The 19,574-nt window shown below is 47.0% G+C and overlaps 1 protein-coding gene across 3 annotated transcripts in view; it reads right to left on the bottom strand.

The window, feature by feature from the left end:
- Positions 1-19,574, bottom strand: part of NRP2 (neuropilin 2) — a 252,609-nt gene that overhangs the window by 130,004 nt on the left and 103,031 nt on the right. For all 3 annotated transcript variants that reach the window (XM_081913721.1, XM_081913722.1, XM_081913720.1), the window contains exons 5-7: positions 17,815-17,970; positions 16,005-16,174; positions 12,746-12,901 (exon numbers count right to left, since the gene is read on the bottom strand). In XM_081913721.1, the coding sequence (XP_081769847.1) occupies positions 12,746-12,901; positions 16,005-16,174; positions 17,815-17,970 (482 nt within the window). The remainder of the gene's footprint in view (positions 1-12,745; positions 12,902-16,004; positions 16,175-17,814; positions 17,971-19,574) is intronic.

Below are 19,574 nucleotides of genomic sequence, written 5' to 3'. Positions count from 1 at the left end.
CCACTCTCAAGAGGCGAGTGGCCGAGTAAGAGCCATCATGAGCCGAATGCAACTCTCAAGCAATTTAAATACTGCTTTAGTTCAAGGCGGCAGATGGAATTGAAAGAAGCCCATATTGTGGTGCAGGATCTACGGATCTTGTGCTCCATCAAGCCAACCCCAGTCTTCCCAACCACTTCCTGTGGCCTGGACTACCATGTTTCCTGCTGTCCCAGGAAACCAGCCAAAACAGGAATCCTGGGAGGGCTGCTGTCTGCTTGGCAGATCCTGATCGCAGCTTATGCATGCGAGGAAAACGGAGGTATAGAGAACTGCCCTTCCAAGCCTCTTTTCTTTCGGCATATGGTGACCAAGAAAGGAGGGGTTGAAGCCACACAACAACAAAAATCCCAGGATTGGAGAGGAGGACCAAAAGGAACATTTTCTGGATGCTGTCTGTGGGGTTTGGGTTGTGAAGGTGTGTTGTGGAGGAGCAGAGTCGTAAACGGTACATAATAAACAACTATAGTGGTACCTCGGGTTAAGTACTTAATTCGTTCCGGAGGTCCGTTCTTAACCTGAAACTGTTCTTAACCTGAAGCACCACTTTAGCTAATGCGGCCTCCCACTGCTGCCGGAGCACGATTTCTGTTCTCGTCCTGAAGCAAAGTTCTTAACCTGAAGCACTATTTCTGGGTTAGAGGAGTCTGTAACCTGAAGCGTATGTAACCTGAAGCGTATGTAACCCGAGGTACCACTGTATTTCAATGTGTAGTTTTCCCAATTTGTAGCTTTTAACCCAAATGAACGGCTTTATCCCCCCCTTTCCTTTTTTAACTGCTACTGCCCCCCCAAGACATACATACACCTGCCTTTCACCTCATGCATATACTTAACATTTACCACTGGTTCTCGCTATCTGGCGGGTCGACATGTATCGATAGTCAATAAAGATCTGACCTACATAATTAATTTGCTTTAAGACGCCAAGGGAGTGCGCAGAATGACATGGCCGGATGAAGGGCCTTTATCCCCCCACCCCCCGTTCCCTTCTCTCTCCCCCCCTCCCAATTCCCCTCTACTGGATTTCATGGCCAGGCTGCTCTTCCAATGTTAAAATGTCCCACGGCAGTTTGGGGAGTGTGTGTTTTTTCAGTTCCAGTGGGTGTGGGGGGGGGGGACCTGCCAGCGACATCATCAGCAGGGAAAACAAAGCAAAAAAAACAAAACCAGGTGGGTTGAGAGCACATTATATCCAAGAAGCAGTTTATGATCCCAAAGACCCTTCGCCTTATTTATTTTTACTTCTGGTTTTCTCGTCAAGAGTTTCTGAGGCCATTAAAAGGGAGAGGGGTTTGTGTTTTCTGGGAGGGGACCAGAGTTTGGGAGAAGGTTCCCGTGCATAATTCATGCGTGCTTCGGCCTGTCTCCCTAGACCACTTGGATTAAGTAACCCCCCCCCCCCGCGGAGACAAAAAACACTAACGGGATTAGGGGGTTCAGGACATCAGAGGGAGATTATCTTTCTGCTACAGAGAGACAGGGCTTCGGGTGGAGAGCAGGGAAACTTCAGGCACGCGACGACTCAGAAGGAAAGAGGAGCAAGGAACTGGCCTGGCTTTCATTATATATGGGTGTAGATCCGACCGCTTAACACTTCAACATGAGTGGTGCACTTACATGAGAAATGACCGTACATGATAGACCTTACAAACTTCCATGCATACAGTGGTACCTCGGATTACATACGCTTCAGGTTACAGACTCCACTAACCCAGAAATAGTACCTCGGGTTAAGAACTTTGCTTCAGGATGAGAACAGAAATCGTGCTCCGGCGGCGTGGCGGCAGCAGGAGGCCCCATTAGCTAAAGTGGTGCTTCAGGTTAAGAACAGTTTCTTTTTTTTTTTTAAGAAATATTTATTAAAGTTTTACAAAAGCATAAGTACAAAAATACATGGGGAAAAAAAATACAACATACAAAAGACAAAAAGAAAATAAGAAAAAATTAAAAACAAATCCGTTTTTTATAACTTTAAACTCATTTGCTTGTTTCCTTGACCTCCTCTCACCTCCCCTTTACATAATCAAATCAGCAAATCCTTGCCCTCAATCATTTATCTTAACTCTTAACAGTTTCAGGTTTGTTGTTAGCCGCCCTGAGCCCAGCTTCGGCTGGGGAGGGCGGGATATAAATAAAATTTATTTATTATTATTATTATTATTATTATTATTATTATTATTATTATTAAGAATGGACCTCCGGAATGAATTAAGTACTTAACCCGAGGTACCACTGTACAGGCTTCCTGCAACTGGTCTCCGATTTTACAGGGATTCCCCTTCCACCGGTCTTTAGAACAGGCCAGGCACAGTTCGACGAGTGTCTGAATCAGCCCTTATCCACTAACAGTGTTTCCCAAACTTGGGTCTCCAGCTGTTTTTGGACTACAGCTCCCATCATCCCTAGTTGGCAGGATTATGGGTCAGGGATTATGGGAATTGTAGTCGAAAAGCAGCTGGAGACTCAAGTTTGAGGAATCCTGCACTGGAAGCACAATCCTGCACTTGCAAGCAATTTAACATCACGCTCACATGACCAGTCCCCTCTGCACAGCTGTCAACAGTTCCCTCTTTTAAAATGGAAATTCCCTTATTCCGAATAGGATTCCTCGCGAGAAAAGCTGACAGCTATGCCCCGCTGGGCACTGACAATGGTAGCACCAGATGTCTACCCCATTCACATCTAAAGCAAGGGGTGAGGGAGGCTCCTTGCATTCAGCTGTCTCCAAATTCTTTACTCCTGTCCTGTCTTGAAGAAAAGAGATTGAAGTGACAGAGGAAATCAAGGAAGGTAAAGCTGTGTGTGTATGTTTTTTTCTTTTCTTTAATATTTATAGCTCAATTTTCTTCTCCAAACAACACTGAAAGTGGTCTATGGCATGGATTAAAACAATAAATGCAGCCATATCAAGACGACGTGTGATAAAATGCATTTATCTAATACAGTGGTACCTCGGGTTAAGCACTTAATTCGTTCCGGAGGTCCGTACTTAACCTGAAACTGTTCTTAACCTGAAGCACCACTTTAGCTAATGGGGCCTCCCGCAGCTGCTGTGCTGCCGGAGCATGATTTCTGTTCTCATCCTGAAGCAAAGTTCTTAACCTGAAGCAGTATTTCTGGGTTAGTGGAGTCTGTAACCTGAAGTGTATGTAATCCGAGGTACCACTGTAATAGTAATATCCCCAATTCGTCTGAACTTTTCACGCCGAACGAATTAAATAATATAACAGAATTAAACAACAATTAACTAAGTCATCCAGTCCGCTGTAACCTTGCTCCCACCCACACTTTTGTGTAAATAATTAGGACCTCCCCACCCCTCTACATGTGAATAGGGAAGACACATGAACAACCAACATGGCTGTCCTCTTCAGCTCTCATTTGGCCCTTTGTAGAGGTTCAACAGATTTACAGTGGTACCTCGGGTTACATACGCTTCAGGTTACATATGCTTCAGGTTACAGACTCCACTAACCCAGAAATAGTACCTCGGGTTAAGAACTTTTCTTCAGGATGAGAACAGAAATCGTGCTCCAGCAGCATGGTGGCAGCGGGAAGCCCCATTAGCTAAAGTGGTACTTCAGGTTAAGAACAGTTTCAGGTTAAGAACGGACCTCCGGAACGAATTAAGTACTTAACCCGAGGTACCACTGTAACTGGAAATCACATGCTCTCTTCCTTAGCTCCCTGCCTATTGTCCTGTACATTAAGCAATCACAGGGAGACGTTAACTTCCAGATGTCCACTATAGCAGTATTTATATCACTGATCCAATGTGGAGTAGCAGCCAGAACAGGCCTGCACCACCAAGCCAAGCACAATCTGCCAGCTGTATATTCACAGCCTCCCGGAGTGTTAAGAAAGGGACACAGTTCAGGAGCCTGACAATACCGCCTCGCTGCTGTTCTCCAATATATTTCAAAGCTCGCGGGAAGGGTATCTTTGCCTCATCTCTTAGCGCAAGGAACTGAGGCACAGAGCGAACTAACTAATTCAGCCTAAGCCACAGCAAGCACCAAGGTACTGTCTGGCCTTGGAAATGTCACTCTGGTTCCCTGTGCACTACACAGCCCTGTATGGTTGCTAAATGCCAAAATGTTAATTTGCACAGAGACTGTGAAACCCATGAAAGGGAAAACAGTATATATATTGAGGGGGGGTCTTTTCAGCAGCTACAGCTAGCACACTTGGCTTCCTTCTTCCAGGTTTTTCATTTTTTTACTGAGCACTTTATTTCATCCTGGTGAATTTCTACAGATAATGGTTTTTTTTATGCTTGGTTTTTACTGCTTCTCCTGTCTCCTCCCTTTCGGGTGGTTGTTCCGCGATATTGTGATTTTAATCCAAGCCACCCTGGCTGGGGACTTTGCACCAGAAGTGTGGAATGTAAATATTTTAAGAACTCAAATAAATTAAATAGACCCCTCTCAAATGAAAAACAAAATTAAAGCCCTGACTTTTAGGCTGTTTACGTAATTTGGTTTGTTGCATATAAAACAGTGCAGTGCAGTGTAAGCAAATGAACTGTACGCAAACTGCCAGGTAGTGAAAGTCCAGATACTGGACATTGCTGAGATGCGCCCCTGAACTTTTAATAATAATAATAATAATAATAATAATAATAATAATAATAATAATTTTTATTTATACCCTGCCCTCCCCAGCCAAGGCCAGGCTCAGGGTGGCTAACAAGCAATAATAAAAACAAGTTGAATGAATACAACTTAAAAACAAGATTAAAATACATTAAAATATTGAAACATTAAAACATTAAAATGCAGCCTCATCACAGGAGGAGAAAGGAAAAAGAAAGAGGGGGAGGGAATCAAATTGGCTCCAAGCCAAAGGCCAGGTGGAACAACTCTGTCTTGCAGGCCCTGTGGAAAGAAATCAGATCCTGCAGGGCCCTGGTCTCATGAGGCAGAGCGTTCCACCAGGCTGGAGCCAGTGCTGAAAAGGCCCTGGCTTTGGTTGAAGCTAATCTAACTTTCTTAGGGCTCGGGACCTCTAGGGTGTTGCTATTTATGGACCTTGAGGCTCTCCGTGCGGCATACCGGGAGAGGCGGCCCCGTAGGTACTAGGGTCTTAGGCTGTGAAGGGTTTTAAAGGTCAAAACCAGCACCTTAAATCTGACCCTGTACTCTACCGGGAGCCAGTGCAGCTGGAAAAGCACTGGGTGAATATGGTCCCATAGCAGAGACTCCTTGAGGAGCCTCGCTGCAGCATTCTGCACCTTCTGGGGTTTCTGGCACAGCTTCAAGGGCAGCCCCGTGTAGAGCAAATTACAGTAGTCAAGCCTAGAGGTGACCATTGCATGGATCACTGTGGCCAGACATTTACACAATGTCTCTCAGAAAGATGAACAAGGCCAAGTCCAATTATTTTTGCTGGTCCCCTATAAAGCACTTTGGCATATTCCAGTTCTGGACCTACAGGAGATGGTTCCTTCAGCCAGGGACATTAGGGTCCCCCGACGCATTCATAAAAACATTTTTAAAGACACACACATACCCCACTTCCCAAACATCAAAGGTCACAGGGACCAAGCAGGGTGGGCCATCAGCCAGCTGAGGGCTGGCAATAAGGATGAGAGCAGTGACAGATGTCTAGCCAGATCCCATTGGCTATGGTTCCAATGCCTGCTCTCCTTTCTGGAACAAAGGATTTGCCTGGGCAGCTGTGGTCAGACAAAGTTGGAAGGGAGTGGTAGGATAGCTGCCACCCCTTTGGAATCTGGAGGTTATTTGGGAGTGGGAGATGTGCCAAAGCCATTCCACCTCATCTGCTTTTTGAAATTGGCAGATTCACCCATCCCTTGCTGGCAGAAAACCACTTCCAAGCTGAGAAGGAGGACGGCTTGGGGAATCAACCACCACCTCCTTGCTCATCTTGGGCACTTTCTGGCTTGAGTAGAGGGGCTGCAAAGGTAGTGGCTGTCCTCGAATCCAGTTCTGGGGGTGGGGAAATTAAGGGAAACAAGAGAAGATTTCCTCCTCTTTGTCCCCCATCAGATCCCACTTGCTGAAATGTATTTGAATATGCTTCATGCAGCTCTCAAGGCATGGCACTAATAATTTAAGTAAGGGTAAAGGGACCCCTGACCATTAGGTCCAGTCGTGGCCGACTCTGGGGTTGCGGCGCTCATCTCGCTTTATTGGCCGAGGGAGCCGGCATACAGCTTCCGGGTCATGTGGCCAGCATGACTAAGCCGCTTCTGGCGAACCAGAGCAGTGCACGGAAACACCATTTACCTTCCCGCCGGAGTGGTACCTATTTATCTACTTGCACTTTGACGTGCTTTCGAACTGCTAGGTTGGCAGGAGCAGGGACCGAGCAACGGGAGCTCACCCCATCGCGGGGATTCGAACCGCCGACCTTCTGATCGGCAAGTCCTAGGCTCTGTGGTTTATTCCACACAGATTTTTAAGGGGGGGGGACTTTGCCAAGATGGGCAGAACAGTATTTTTTTGTGGGTGAAAACACTCTCCTCTTCTTGAAGGACCTGAAGATCGTTCAGTGATGCTGATGGCAGAGGTGAGGTTTGGAGAATTCAATCAGTTCAGCTCAGGTATCAGGTGTGCAAATCCCTTTCCACCCCACTCCGTCCCTCCTTCTCCCCGAAAGCAGCACTGCTCTTTGTGAAAAACAACACGACCATCCCCTTCTGCTGAAAGCTCTTGCTAATCTTGTTTTCCCTCCTCTTTATTCAACTTATCCCTAGTCCCCCGCCTTTGGCACACTGCACCAAGACTGCCAGGGAATTGGAAGTGTACTGGTCTTCACAGCTTATAGAAATCCCCAACAACACCAGTTCTTTTCGCCTCCCTTGGTACCAGCGATGACTGAAGGCGGGGGCTGCTCTCTTACTTTCTGGGGGAAATATAATCTTTCCTTTCCAGCTTTGCTTCATGCAGCTCTCCCTGCCTCTTTGGCTCTCTCTGTCTCAATTTCTTTTATGAAGATGTCGATGTTAGTTGACCTGTCAGTAGCACCAGTTAAATTTGGCTCTGAGCCCAACTTACAGATTCAGCAGAGAAGGGACTCACTGCTAGCACAGAGACACACACGTATGTATGTATGTATGTATGTATGTATGTATGTCTCTGTGTGTGCACATATATACATGCATAAGCAAAATTTGACAGAGTCCTCCTCTCTTCTCTTTCCCTGCACTCCATGGCACCAAATCACACTGCGGCAGAATTGACAAATCTATTTGGCATGGCGTAGCTATTTCAATTTGAACCATGCAGAGTGCGGCACTGAGGCACCACAAAAGAAACCCAGCATGGAATCTGTGCATTCAGTTCAGAACTTTGGGGGCTTCCTGACAGGAGAGGAAAGTACCCTGGAAGAGAGAGGAAGAGAGAGAGAGGGGGGGGGGGTTGTGCAATCAGCTTCCCCCAGCGAACAACACATTCAGTCCATTTTCACTTAAGCCAGCTTCTTCCTTCCCTGTACCTGAACATCAAATATGAAACCCGCAGTGGCACAAAATGAGCATTTTGCTCTACCTCTGCTCTCTCTATCCCACATTTCATACAAGAGTCAACTCCCTCTGGGTTTATTTATTTGAAAGATTTCCATCTCACCCTTCCACTGTATTCCCAGAACAATTTTAAAATAATAAAATGGGGGCGAGAGAAAGGATTAAACGGTAACAAAAATAATAAAAACAGAGGTAGGTGCAACAAATCAAAGCAATCCAAAGTCAATGGGTTTGGTCACCAGAAGACCATCGACCTGGCAGGTCACACGCTTGCCAGAACAATAATGTCTTGGGCAGAAGACAAGGGTGCAGAAGACAGAACTAAAGAGGGAGGGAGTCTCAAAAACTAGGCATAGTCACAGAGGAGCCCCACTCCCATGGTCCATCCAGTTGCGTCTTGACCACCCAAAGGACACCAAGTAAAACCACTTGAGTAGATCTTCATGAAAGGGGCAGGTGCTGACAGAACGAGACATTCCTTCAGATATCCTAGGCAACAGCCATATATGGCTTTAAAGGTAATGACCAACACTTTCTTAAGGAAGGGCCCCATGGGTCATCTCAAACAACCCCCTGCAATGAAGGAATCTCAGCTGAAATCATAACAGATGCCCATCCAACCTCTGCTTAGAAACCTCCAAGGAAGGTGATTCCACCACCTCTCGTTGGAGTCGGTTGCACTGCCGAACAGCTCTTACTGTCTGAAAGTTTTCCCCGAATCTCTTTTCTTGCAACTTGAAGCCATTGCCTCGAGTCCTACCCTCCAGAGCAGGAGAAAACAAGCATGCTCCCTCTTCCATGTGACAGCCCTTAAAAGTATTTGAAGATGGCTATCATATCTCCACTCAGTCTCCTCTTTTCCAGGCTAAACATAACTAGCTCCTCATAAGGCTTAGTTTCCAAACCCTCGATCATCTTGGTTGCCCTCCTCTGCACACGTTCCAGTTTGTCAACATCCTTCTTAAATTGTGGTGCCCAGAATTGGACGCAGTATTCCAGGTGTGGTCTGACCAAGGATTTGAATTGTGCCTGGTAATGGGGTTGTTGTAAAATTGAGCTCCCTTGCCGCCACATAATGGGGCTTGAAAATACTACTTCCAGACCAGCTTCTGCCACATTCAGCCTGCAACTGCTGAACTAATCTGAGGCTAGCTGCTAAACAGGGGTGGGGAACAATGTACAGTGGTACCTCGGGTTAAGTATTAATTCTTTCCGGACGTCTGTACTTAACGTGAAACTGTTCTTAACCTGAAGCACCACTTTAGCTAATGGGGCCTCCCGCTGCTGCTGTGCCGCCGGAGCACGATTTCTGTTCTCATCCTGAGGTAAAGTTCTTAACCCGAGGTACTATTTCTGGGTTAGCGGAGTCTGTAACCTGAAGCGTATGTAACCCGAGGTACCACTGTAATCAGCACAACTTGGGATGGGGGCCTTAATCCTTTCCTTGAAGGCTGCTTTTCCTCTGCAACCCCTTCAGCCAGTGTGGTGTAGTGGTTAAGAGTGGTAGACTCGTAATCTGGTGAACCGGGTTCGATTCCCCACTCCTCCACATGCAGCTGCTGGGTGACCTTGGGCCAGTAACACTTCTCTGAAGTCTCTCAGCCCCACTCACCTCACAGAGTGTTTGTTGTGGGGGAGGAAGGGAAAAAGGAGATTGTTAGCCGCTTTGAGGCTCCTTCGGGTAGTGATAAAGCGGGATATCAAATCCAAACTCTTCTTCTTCACAATCCACCCAAGTCTCTGTCCCCACCCAGCTGGACCAGGTTTTTCAATTTAGGTGGGAAAAGGGACTGGAAGAAGGAACTAAAGAGGACGATCGACAGAAGGTGGGGAGCAGACTTAGGTGTTGTCCCTCCTGCCTGACCTTTCTCTCCTGCAGATCCCATGTCAACTTTTCTTTCCCCCTTCCCCCAAACACCACACTGCCCTGCCCACGATTCCACATTTGCTGTCAAAGGCCAGCCTGAGGCCAGTTTAAAATAGGGGCATATTTTGTTTAAAATGGGGGTGGGGGGAATCTTGAGTTTGGTGGGTAGGGAGGGAATAGCTTTGAAGGAAATTAGATTTCTGGATTAATATCAAATGATGGGGTTGCTCAGCTGGGACAAATCAGCTTTCGAAGTCACTGGCTCCACCCTATTTGCTCCAGATGAGAGCAACCAAGACTTACCATACTAAATGGGCTAAGAAGAAGCAGAGAACCAGATGTGACAAGAAAGACTTATCAAAACCCACCTCACATCTCCATTTGCTGTGAGCAGCAAATTTCCTACAAGTGACAATCTCGAGTAATTTATGGCCCTTTCTTCCTGAGCATGATTTTTAACTAGTTCTCCAGATCTGTGAATGCTGCAGATATAATCTCGCATGAATCATCTCCCTCCAAATCCTGCCAGAAGGTTAACCTTGGCTCAGGTTCATCCAAAGGGCTGATGATGACAACTCTAAGGATTATTTCCCTTCCTTTAATGAGATCTGCATGGGAGCATATATATATATATATATATATATATATATATATATATATATATATATATATATATATGGGTATGTACCACTGGGTTAAACCACAGAGCCTAGGGCTTACCGATCAGAAGGTTGGCGGTTCGAATCCCTGCAACGGGGTGAGCTCCTGTTGCTCAGTCCCTGCTCCTGCCAACCTAGCAGTTCGAAAGCACAAAGTGCAAGTAGATAAATAGGCGGGAAGGTAAACGGCGTTTCCGTGCATTGCTCTGGTTCGCCAGAAGCGGCTTAGTCATGCTGGCCACATGACCCAGAAGCTGTATGCCGGCTCCCTCGGCCAATAAAGTGAGATGAGCGCCACAACCCCAGAGTCGGCCACGACTGGACCTAATGGTCAGGGGTCCCTTTACCTTTACTTTAAATGTAACTAAGATAAAACAAAGGCAGGTAGGTTTGGTGGGTGGGTGGGCATTAAAGGAAGGAGGGAAAGACCACATCTCACTGAAAGCCACTTGGGCATCGTAGGTGCTTTAAATCATGGAGCCCAGAAGAAACAAAGCATGCACTGAAGCAGAGGGAAATCTGCAGCCAATGAAAGACAAGAGGCAGAGCAGCACTCAGAACACCTCTGAAAGTAGAGGTCTCACATCCTCAAGCCACACCTGGGCCTTTCTATGGAGGCCAAAACATCACCTCTGATAATTGCAGTGTGTTGCTTGGGAAACCTAACCTGTTACTCCAAGGAAGGGTAACAATTAGGGCTGGGCAGAATATCGAAAACTGAGCATCCAAAACTGGTTTGGAAATCCATTTTGTGATATAGGTTTCATAATTTTTGATCATTGTGTGATGCTATACAAAAATCACAATGTGGGGGAAATCATGAAGCCAGCCAATGCCTTTACTTAGTTCCATCCTTATTTCAAACACTGTGGTATATCGGTATACAGTGGTACCTCGGGTTAAGTACTTAATTCATTCCAGAGGTCCGTAGTTAACCTGAAACTGTTCTTAACCTGAAGCACCACTTTAGCTAATGGGGTCTCCTGCTGCCGCTGCGCCGCCGGAGCACGATTTCTGTTCTCATCCTGAAGCAAAGTTATTAACCCGAGGTACTATTTCTGGGTTAGCGGAGTCTGTAACCTGAAGCATATGTAACCTGAAGCGTATGTAACCCGAGGTACCACTGTAGTACAATGTCTAGTGGTGATATATCACCAAGTTGAAAACCAGCTCCATCCTTATTTTAGACATTGTGGTATATTGATACATCGCAATGTTCAGCTGGTGTTATATTGCAATGTTGAAAACCAGCCCGAGAAAACAATACAGCAATCTTCCCTATAGCGATCCACAAAAACAGTCCCACTTGAACTCCCAGCTCTGGATTACAAAATTAGACGGGAGGGAGTTTGAAGGTGCTGGGTTCTGGGTGGAATTACTTGCTGCTTGGTTTGGGCGGAATTGCTTGTCTCGGGATCACAGACAAATGAAGAGGGAATAAAAGAGGTGCGCCAAACCTTCCCCTTGGCAGCAGCCAAGCCGAAGCTCCTATCACTCCTCGCTGCATCTTTGAGAAGCTTCCCTCCCTCTTAGCTTAAGGTGGGTTTTCTCTGGCAAAGTTTGAATTCGTGTTCTACAGTATTCTGCAGCGGAGAGCACCGAGGGTCAGTTCAGAAGCGCCTCCACAACAAAGGGAAAGATGAATGACAGCTCCATGCCATCCCAGGAGCAGAGACAGCTTTATTATAAACAGCTGCACTCCATGCGGCCTGCTCTCTCGCACACCTGCCCAAAGCACAAAGTAAGTGCCTTCTCTCTCCCCCACTGAGCAAACACTAAGCATTCAGAGGTTGAGGGATCAGCAAGGGTCAACACAGCCATATTTATAGACAGAGGAGGCGCAAGCAGAGAGAGGTCAATGCATCACTGCCAACCAACGGCTGCCGCCGCCGCTGCAGATCCCCTATCCCTGACAAACCGAATTGCTCCTCGTTATTTATCACCGGGCTTTATTCTCTAGGACACTGTGATCCCCTCTCAGGATTTGTGCCCTTTCATTTTCTAAGCCTCGATAACTCCTGAACTGCAGTTTCATGCGGTTTTGTGATTGTTAACCCAGCATGTGGACGGGGCTCGGGCCATAAATGCTCAATGAATCTTCTATGGCAAAACACGGGCTGCAGAAGCATTTTCTCCTTCATTTGCAATCCACAGACGTACCGCAGGCTCTCTCCACTGAGCAAGGCACAACAGCAGCTGGATTCCCCCCCCCCCCCGTCAAGGAGGGACACTGTTTCCTCACCCCTCAAGAGATAATAAAGATTACTTGGGGAGGGCGACGGCTCCATGTTTTGCATCTTGGCATTAAGCAAACGAACAAAAAAAGGCAGCAAAAAAAGCAACAACTCAAGTTAATTTAGACCTTCCATTCGACCATCAACAGAATCCTTTGCAGTCTGGAATTATTGCCGTATTTTTCGCTCTATAAGACGCACCAGACCACAAGATGCACCTAGTTTTTGGAGGAGGAAAACAAGAAAAAAAAATATTCTGAATCTCAGAAGCCAGAACAGCAAGAGGGATCTCTGCGCAGTGAAAGCAGCAATCCCTCTTGCTGTTCTGGCTTCTGGGATAGCTGCGCAGCCTGCATTCGCTCCATAAGATGCACACGCATTTCCCCTTACTTTTTAGGAGGGAAAAAGTGAGTCTTTTGCGGGGAGGGGGTTGTGGGGAAGAGGAAGCACTTACCTTGTGGTTTTTGCCATGACGGTACATCATCCAGTCCTCCCCATTTGTGCTGACCTCCAGTTTGTATGACCGGACATAATAGCCGTTCTGGGTTTCCCTGGAGATAGCACCCTGAGTAGCAATGGCTGTCAGGACCGTCAGAAAGCGGAGGTCCACCTGGGGGGGGAGGAGAGGGGAGGAGGGCGAAGGAAGAACGACAGGAGCTTCATAAGTTCAGCAGTAATAAGGTAGACCTGCTCTGCTTGAAACATTGGCAGATACAACCTTCCTGAAGCAGCGTCTGCAGATGCCAGATGAGACAAAACTGCAGATCAAGAGGGTGAGAAAGAGGAAGCCGACGACACAGAACTTGCAGTGAGCACATCCTTCGACAGCAGTCGTGAAGACTTATGGGTTTGGTCTGAAGGCACATGAGGCCACCACTGTTCTGAAGCAGGTCTGGGACAGGTCAATGCCTGGATCGATGGACATGATTCCATGTACACGGCCTTGGGTGCCAATAAAGGCAGGCTATACAAATGGGTGGCGCTGTGGGTTAAAGCACAGAGCCTAGGACTTGCCGATCAGAAGGTCAGCGGTTCGAATCCCCGTGACGGGGTGAGCTCCCGTAGCTCAGTCCCTGCTCCTGCCAACCTAGCAGTTCGAAAGCACGTCAAAGTACAAGTAGATAAATAGGTACCGCTCCGGCGGGAAGGAAAACGGTGTTTCCGTGCACTGCTCTGGTTCGCCAGAAGCAGCTTAGTCATGCTGGCCACATGACCCAGAAGCTGTACGCCGGCTCCCTTGGCCAATAAAGCAAGATGAGCGCCACGACCCCAGAGTTGGTCACGACTGGACCTAATGGTCAGGGGTCCCTTTACCTTTACCTTATACAAATGGAATCATGAGCCACAGTGGATCTCAGCATTACAATAGTAGTGTGTTTTGCTAAAGGCATTCTTCAGGACTCGCCATGTTGGGCTGCCGCTGCTTCAAGAAGACTATGTTTGAAAGTAGACCTGAGGATCGGGTGCTCAGCTGGTATAAATTAGCATGGCGGTATTTCATTTCTAGTAGATCACTGTGACGCCGCTGTAGCTTTTGCCACTGGCCATGTTTAGAGTTGCCTATTCTGTCTAAGCTCTGTTCCAGTATAAGAACTTAATAGGATCAATTTTCAGACCAGCTGAGTTAACATCCCTAGATGTGGCAGCCCGTGAGCCATAGAAGGAAATGTTTTCAGCCTGCCTGGTTTTGTTGCAAGGTTCATAATTGAGGGAGGGAAGCACATTTTGAAAGTGCCCCCCCCCCACTTCCCGTTGCTTCGTCAGATTGAACGGTAAACATCTCTGGGATGAAATCCTTACTATGTCTCTTAAAAAATGCCCAGCACAACTGTGTACCAGCCTCAGTTGCAAGCCATGATGAAAATTATGCATTGGAGTGGAAGCAATTTGAGCAAAAACAGGCTGTGTGCCCCTTTACCATTATGTCATTAATCATACAGAGTGGGACCGCCCCCCCATGCCTTGCTAAGTCTGTTGCAAGCAAATGCCGACAGATTTCAGGAGTGAAAAAGCATTTTTCTGGTTCAGGCAAGGCATGTGCTCGTATTGTGTTGGGAGCGACCTAAGCTGAATAAAGAACTTTGGCTTTGAGGTTCTTAAAACCCAAATAAAATCAAAGCTCAAACTAGAGAATCTTCACCCAGATTAAGTGAAGCAGTGGAAAAGAGGTCAACATGCATTGTTTTTTTTGGGGGGGGGGATGTCTTTTCACATGTAAAATTAAGTCGTGGTGTCCAATTTGTGCTTTTTGGAGATTTTTAGTGATACAGCAGCTTACGTTTCCGAGCACAATTCAAAGTGTTGGTGCTGACCTTTAAAGCCCTAAACGGCCTCGGTCCAGTATATCTGAAGGACTGTCTCCTCCCCCATCGTTCTGCCCGGACACTGAGGTCCAGCGCCGAGGGCCTTCTGGCAGTTCCCTCACTGCCAGAGGCCAAGTTACAGGGAACCAGGCAGAGGGCCTTCTTGGTAGTGGCGCCCACCCTGTGGAACGCCCTCCCATCAGATGTCAAAGCGATAAACATCTACCTGACATTCAGAAGACATCTGAAGGCAGCCCTGTTCAGGGAAGTTTTTAATATGTGACATTTTAGTGTATCTTTCATCTTTGTTGGAAGCTGCCCAGAGTGGCTGGGGAAACCCAGCCAGATGGGAGGGGTACAAATAATAAATTATTATTATTATTATTTATTATTATTATTATTATTATTATTATTATTATTGAGACATGCTTGCTTAATAACTGCACCATGAAGATTCAGACAGTTGCTCCATTTGCTGCAGTACTTCCCGTGTTGAATGCCCTTTAGCACATCCCACCACCATCCAATCTATAGAACATTTTTGCTGCCATGAACTGGCTCTGTGCAGCCCCTGCTAAAGCCTTCCATCTGTATGTTCCTGCTGGTTTTCCCAGCTGCTGGTATGCACCGAGATTCCCCGGCAGGATAAATATTGTTCTAGCTGTACTCGCCTAGCACACGCGGGAAAGCCCCGCTCCTTTCGATCTGTCGCGGAGTCGACGGGGCATGTAAGCAGCAGCGTGTTCTCTCCTCTTAGCCCTCTGGAAAAAGCCCATCAAGGTTCAGGGGCCACGAGGTCAAGCCGAGGCTTCTGTAGGAATGTTAATGGCCTAACAGTGCTGCCTTCAGTTCATGAAGGCAAGAGTCACGCCACCTTTGCCAAACAGCAGCTCAATGCCCTCCTGCTGATTCCCAGCATGCAACAAGGAGATTCTACAAGCTTCATGTACTGGGGTCAATTTGACAGCATGGCAATCAGTTTGGTTTAAGGAGAAAGTGTGTGTGTGTGTGTGTGTGTGTTTGTTTGTTTGTGTGTGTGTGTGTGTGTGACCTGAAAGTCCAGAGGGCAGTGGCAACTCCCTGCCAAGACAAACCATGTGTCTAAACAAAGACACTTGTTCCCCTCACATCACCCTGCCAAGCCTGCTCCCATGGACACACAGCATGCCAGCCCATGCCAAGCCAAGCTTTTCATAGAGGAGAATGCTAGCTGGGGACTCTCGCTGGCCATGTGTTTGATGACAAAGGCTTGAACATCAGATCTCACCAGTTGCCTGGCAATTCAACTGTTGCTAAGCCGGATATTATGGTTTCGGTACCAGCCTTTCTGAATCGTGCTGCTATCCCTCCTTAGTTACCGAGTACCGTTTATCCTCTGCCGATTGCTCTCTTGGAACTGGGAATACATACCTGCAGGAATTCCTTGTTGTTATCTACATTAGGAGTCCACCCGTTGTCATCGCTATTGAGCCGGCTCTGCTGTGGGGTCCACCTGCCATCCGAGTAAGTAGAGGAGGCCGTGATCTGCTCATTGGAGATTCGGCCGGTTTCCATCCCCAACGGGCTGTTGCACTGAAAGTCTACAGCAGGTGGAGAGTGGATTAGAAGAGAAACGCGTGCCCACCCCCCAAAAAAAAAATCTGTGCAGCTCCGCTAAGGGAAACGCCGCTAATGGCCTTGTAACATCCTATCAAATGAAATAAGAATTAAAAAAACATGTGTCTGCAAAAATGAGCACAAAATAGAATTGTCTCCATGCACCTATGAAAAGCCGATGAAATATTAATGTTCAGAAACAGCCAGGGAAGAGCTCACATCTGGAGCTCTATCAAATCCCTTCTCATCTGCATCAAAGGGCTGCAACTATGGCAGGTCGGGAACGTTCTTGCCTGGCAATCTCCTGCAAAGTGCAAGGAAAACTGGAATTCTTCACTAAAAGCCTGAAGAAAGCCCTACATTTTCCAAGTGTGATTAAATATATTGCAGCTGTGCATAGCTAATTTCCAAATCAACTCTAAACTTGGGTGGTGTCCCCCCCCCGCAGCATTTACAGTTTTCTTATGCTGTTGTTGCCCTGCAACAGGGGTGGACAACCTGTGGCCCTCCAGATGTGGTGAACTCCCAACGCTCATCAGTCCCAGCCAGCATGCTCAATGGTCAGGGATTGTGATGGGATTTATAGTCCAACAACTTCTGAAGTAGCACAAGCTCTGAACCATGACATAAAAAGAATATTTTTTAAAAAACCTAGATATGACGTCACACACTAGAGCAGGGGTCGGCAACGTGCGGCCCATGGGCCAGATGTGGCCCACGAAGGCCGTTTTACCGACCCACGAGCCACCCCTGAACCGAGCCGCCCGCTCAGCGAGTCCCCCATCCGCTGTGCTAAACCGGTGCAGTGCGGCGACACACCAAGCGGTGCCAGAAATCACGTCTGTGCACACGCAGATACCGGAAATCTCTTCTGCGCATGCCCAGACGCTGAAAATAGCTTCTGTGCAGAAGCGATTTCCGGCGTCTGGGCATGTGCAGACACGATTTCTGGCGTCGTGCTGCACCAGCCCAGCCCACAGAGGATCTCCATGGGAGGGATCCGGCCCATGGCTGGTAAGCCTTGCTGCTGAGCCCTGCACTAGAGGAAGAGACAACTGTTAAACATTTTAATGGTTCAGATTCATGCTTTTTCAATATGGCTTCAAGTGCCTGCCTTTTTTTCTTTCTTTCTTTCTTTCTTTCTTTCTTTCTTTCTTTCTTTCTTTCTTTCTTTCTTTCTTTCTCTCTCTCTCTCTCTCTCTCTCTCTCCTTCCTTCCTTCCTTCCTTCCTTCCTTCCTTCCTTCCTTCCTTCCTTCCTTCCTTCTCCTATGCAGAGCATACCCCAAACTCCAATCTGAAACATTTCTGAACAAATTTATTTCACAAAATTTTGACATTTTAATCTTGGGTTTTGTGTTTCCATAGCAATTTCTAAATCTGCCGCGGAAGCTTGGGTGCTAGCAGTGAGCAAAGATAACAAAACAAATAAGAGAGGCTCCAGATGACCAAATTTTGAGCTCTGCTATGAAATTAAAATGGCAAAACTAAAAATAATTCTGATGGGGAATTCAGAAAAGTTACCCACACGTGGCTACATGTTTGTTTTATTCAGGCTCCCCAGTGCAGAATCTGGAACTAGAGGAATACTGGCGAACCCTCGAACAGAACAAGATGCCAACTTACTCTCTGGCACTTCCTGCGGAACTAAGTAATAGCGAGCAGAAAAACCATCCTTGGCCACTGCCAAATCTGTGTGGAACGTGAGTGACAAGATGCCAGTAGTCGAGTGGATATCCGAAGGAGTTTTAGTTCCACAGTACCTGCCAATCAAGGGGCCAACTGTAACAGAAACAGAAGAAAAGCACAACTCTCAGTTAGATAAACTTGTCGCCATCTTGCCTACGTTGCTTGGTAAGGTTTGAAGGCACGAGTAAGCCATCCATATTATCAGAGGCTACAAGATGAAAATCAAAACATGCAGGGATGAAAACCCCTCGCATGTGCAAATTAATTGAAACAAACAATGAATTTAGTACAGTAGTTTATTGTACAAAACTCACATATACGTGCATTAGTAATGGATATGACCTCCGCTATTTTTAAACAGGATTTGAACACGGTTTGGCATGGAGTCTACTCGTTTCGAACCGTCACTGTTGATTTTCGGATCCCTGGACCACACTTGAATTAGTGCCTGAATGAGCTTCTCCACAGTCGTACAGTCTACAGCACGGAGGCGACTTCTGCATATAGCCCACAAATTCTCAATGGGATTTACATCTGGGGAATTCCCTGGCCAATCAAGTATCTGTATTTGCTGCTCTCTCATGAATTTCTTCACCGCTTTCGATGTGTGACAGGGGGCTAGGTCCTGCTGCAGTATCCCAGTACCGTCAGCATGACTCCTTTCCAGCTCTGGAATAACTCTCTTTAGTAGAACCTCAATATATTGTGGCGAGAGCATCATTCCTTCTATTGGCTGTCGGCTTCTGACACCATAATAACAAGCATCCCCAAATCATCATCTGTTGTGGGTGCTTGGCATAGATGTGGCATAGAAAACATGTCTTTTTTTGATTAATTTGCACAAGGGTGTCTCCGTACCCCAGATTTGCAACAGCTCTTCTCTGAAAGAATACCAGCCTAAACAGATGATTAAGCTTCATGGCTGTTGCGTAAAATGCTGCCTGCAGCAAATTTTGTGCCTAGGTCAGTAAAGGTAAAGGTACCCCTGAACGTTAGGTCCAGCCGCGGACGACTCTGGGGTTGTGGCGCTCATCTCGCTTTACTGACCGAGGGAGCCAGCGTACAGCTTCCGGGTCATGTGGCCAACAGGACTAAGCCACTTCTGGCAAACCAGAGCAGCGCATGGAAATGCCGTTTACCTTCCTGCAGGAGCGGTACCTATTTATCTACTTGCACTTTGACATGCTTTCAAACTGCTAGGTAGGCAGGAGCTGGAACCGAGCAACGGGAGCTTACCCCATCGCGGGGATTCAAACCACCAACCTTCTGATTGGCAAGCCCTAGGCTCTGTGGTTTAGTCCACCATAAATTTTACCAGCCCATCTACCTACAATCTGGTTATGGGGCCATGAATGATTATGGCTGCAGTGCTCCACTCACTGACCTGGGAGTACGTCCAATTGAACTCAATGGTGCTTACTTCTGAGCAGACATGTCTGGGATTATGCAATAAAGAAATCACATACAGTGGTACCTTGGGTTAAGTACTTAATTCGTTCCGGAGGTCCGTACTTAGCCTGAAACTGTTCTTAACCTGAAGCACCACTTTAGCTAATGGGGCCTCCTGCTGCTGCCGCGCTGCCAGAGCACGATTTCTGTTCTCATCCTGAAGCAAAGTTCTTAACCCGAGGTACTATTTCTGGGTTAGCGGAGTAATTTCTGGAAGCGTATGTAACCTGAAGCATATGTAACCCGAG

Source organism: Podarcis melisellensis (genome assembly GCF_964234715.1).
Source record: "Podarcis melisellensis genome assembly, chromosome: 1".
Lineage (NCBI taxonomy): Eukaryota > Metazoa > Chordata > Lepidosauria > Squamata > Lacertidae > Podarcis > Podarcis melisellensis.
The sequence above is the reverse complement of the archived record's forward strand: the minus strand, read 5'-3'. Positions and strand labels throughout refer to the sequence as shown.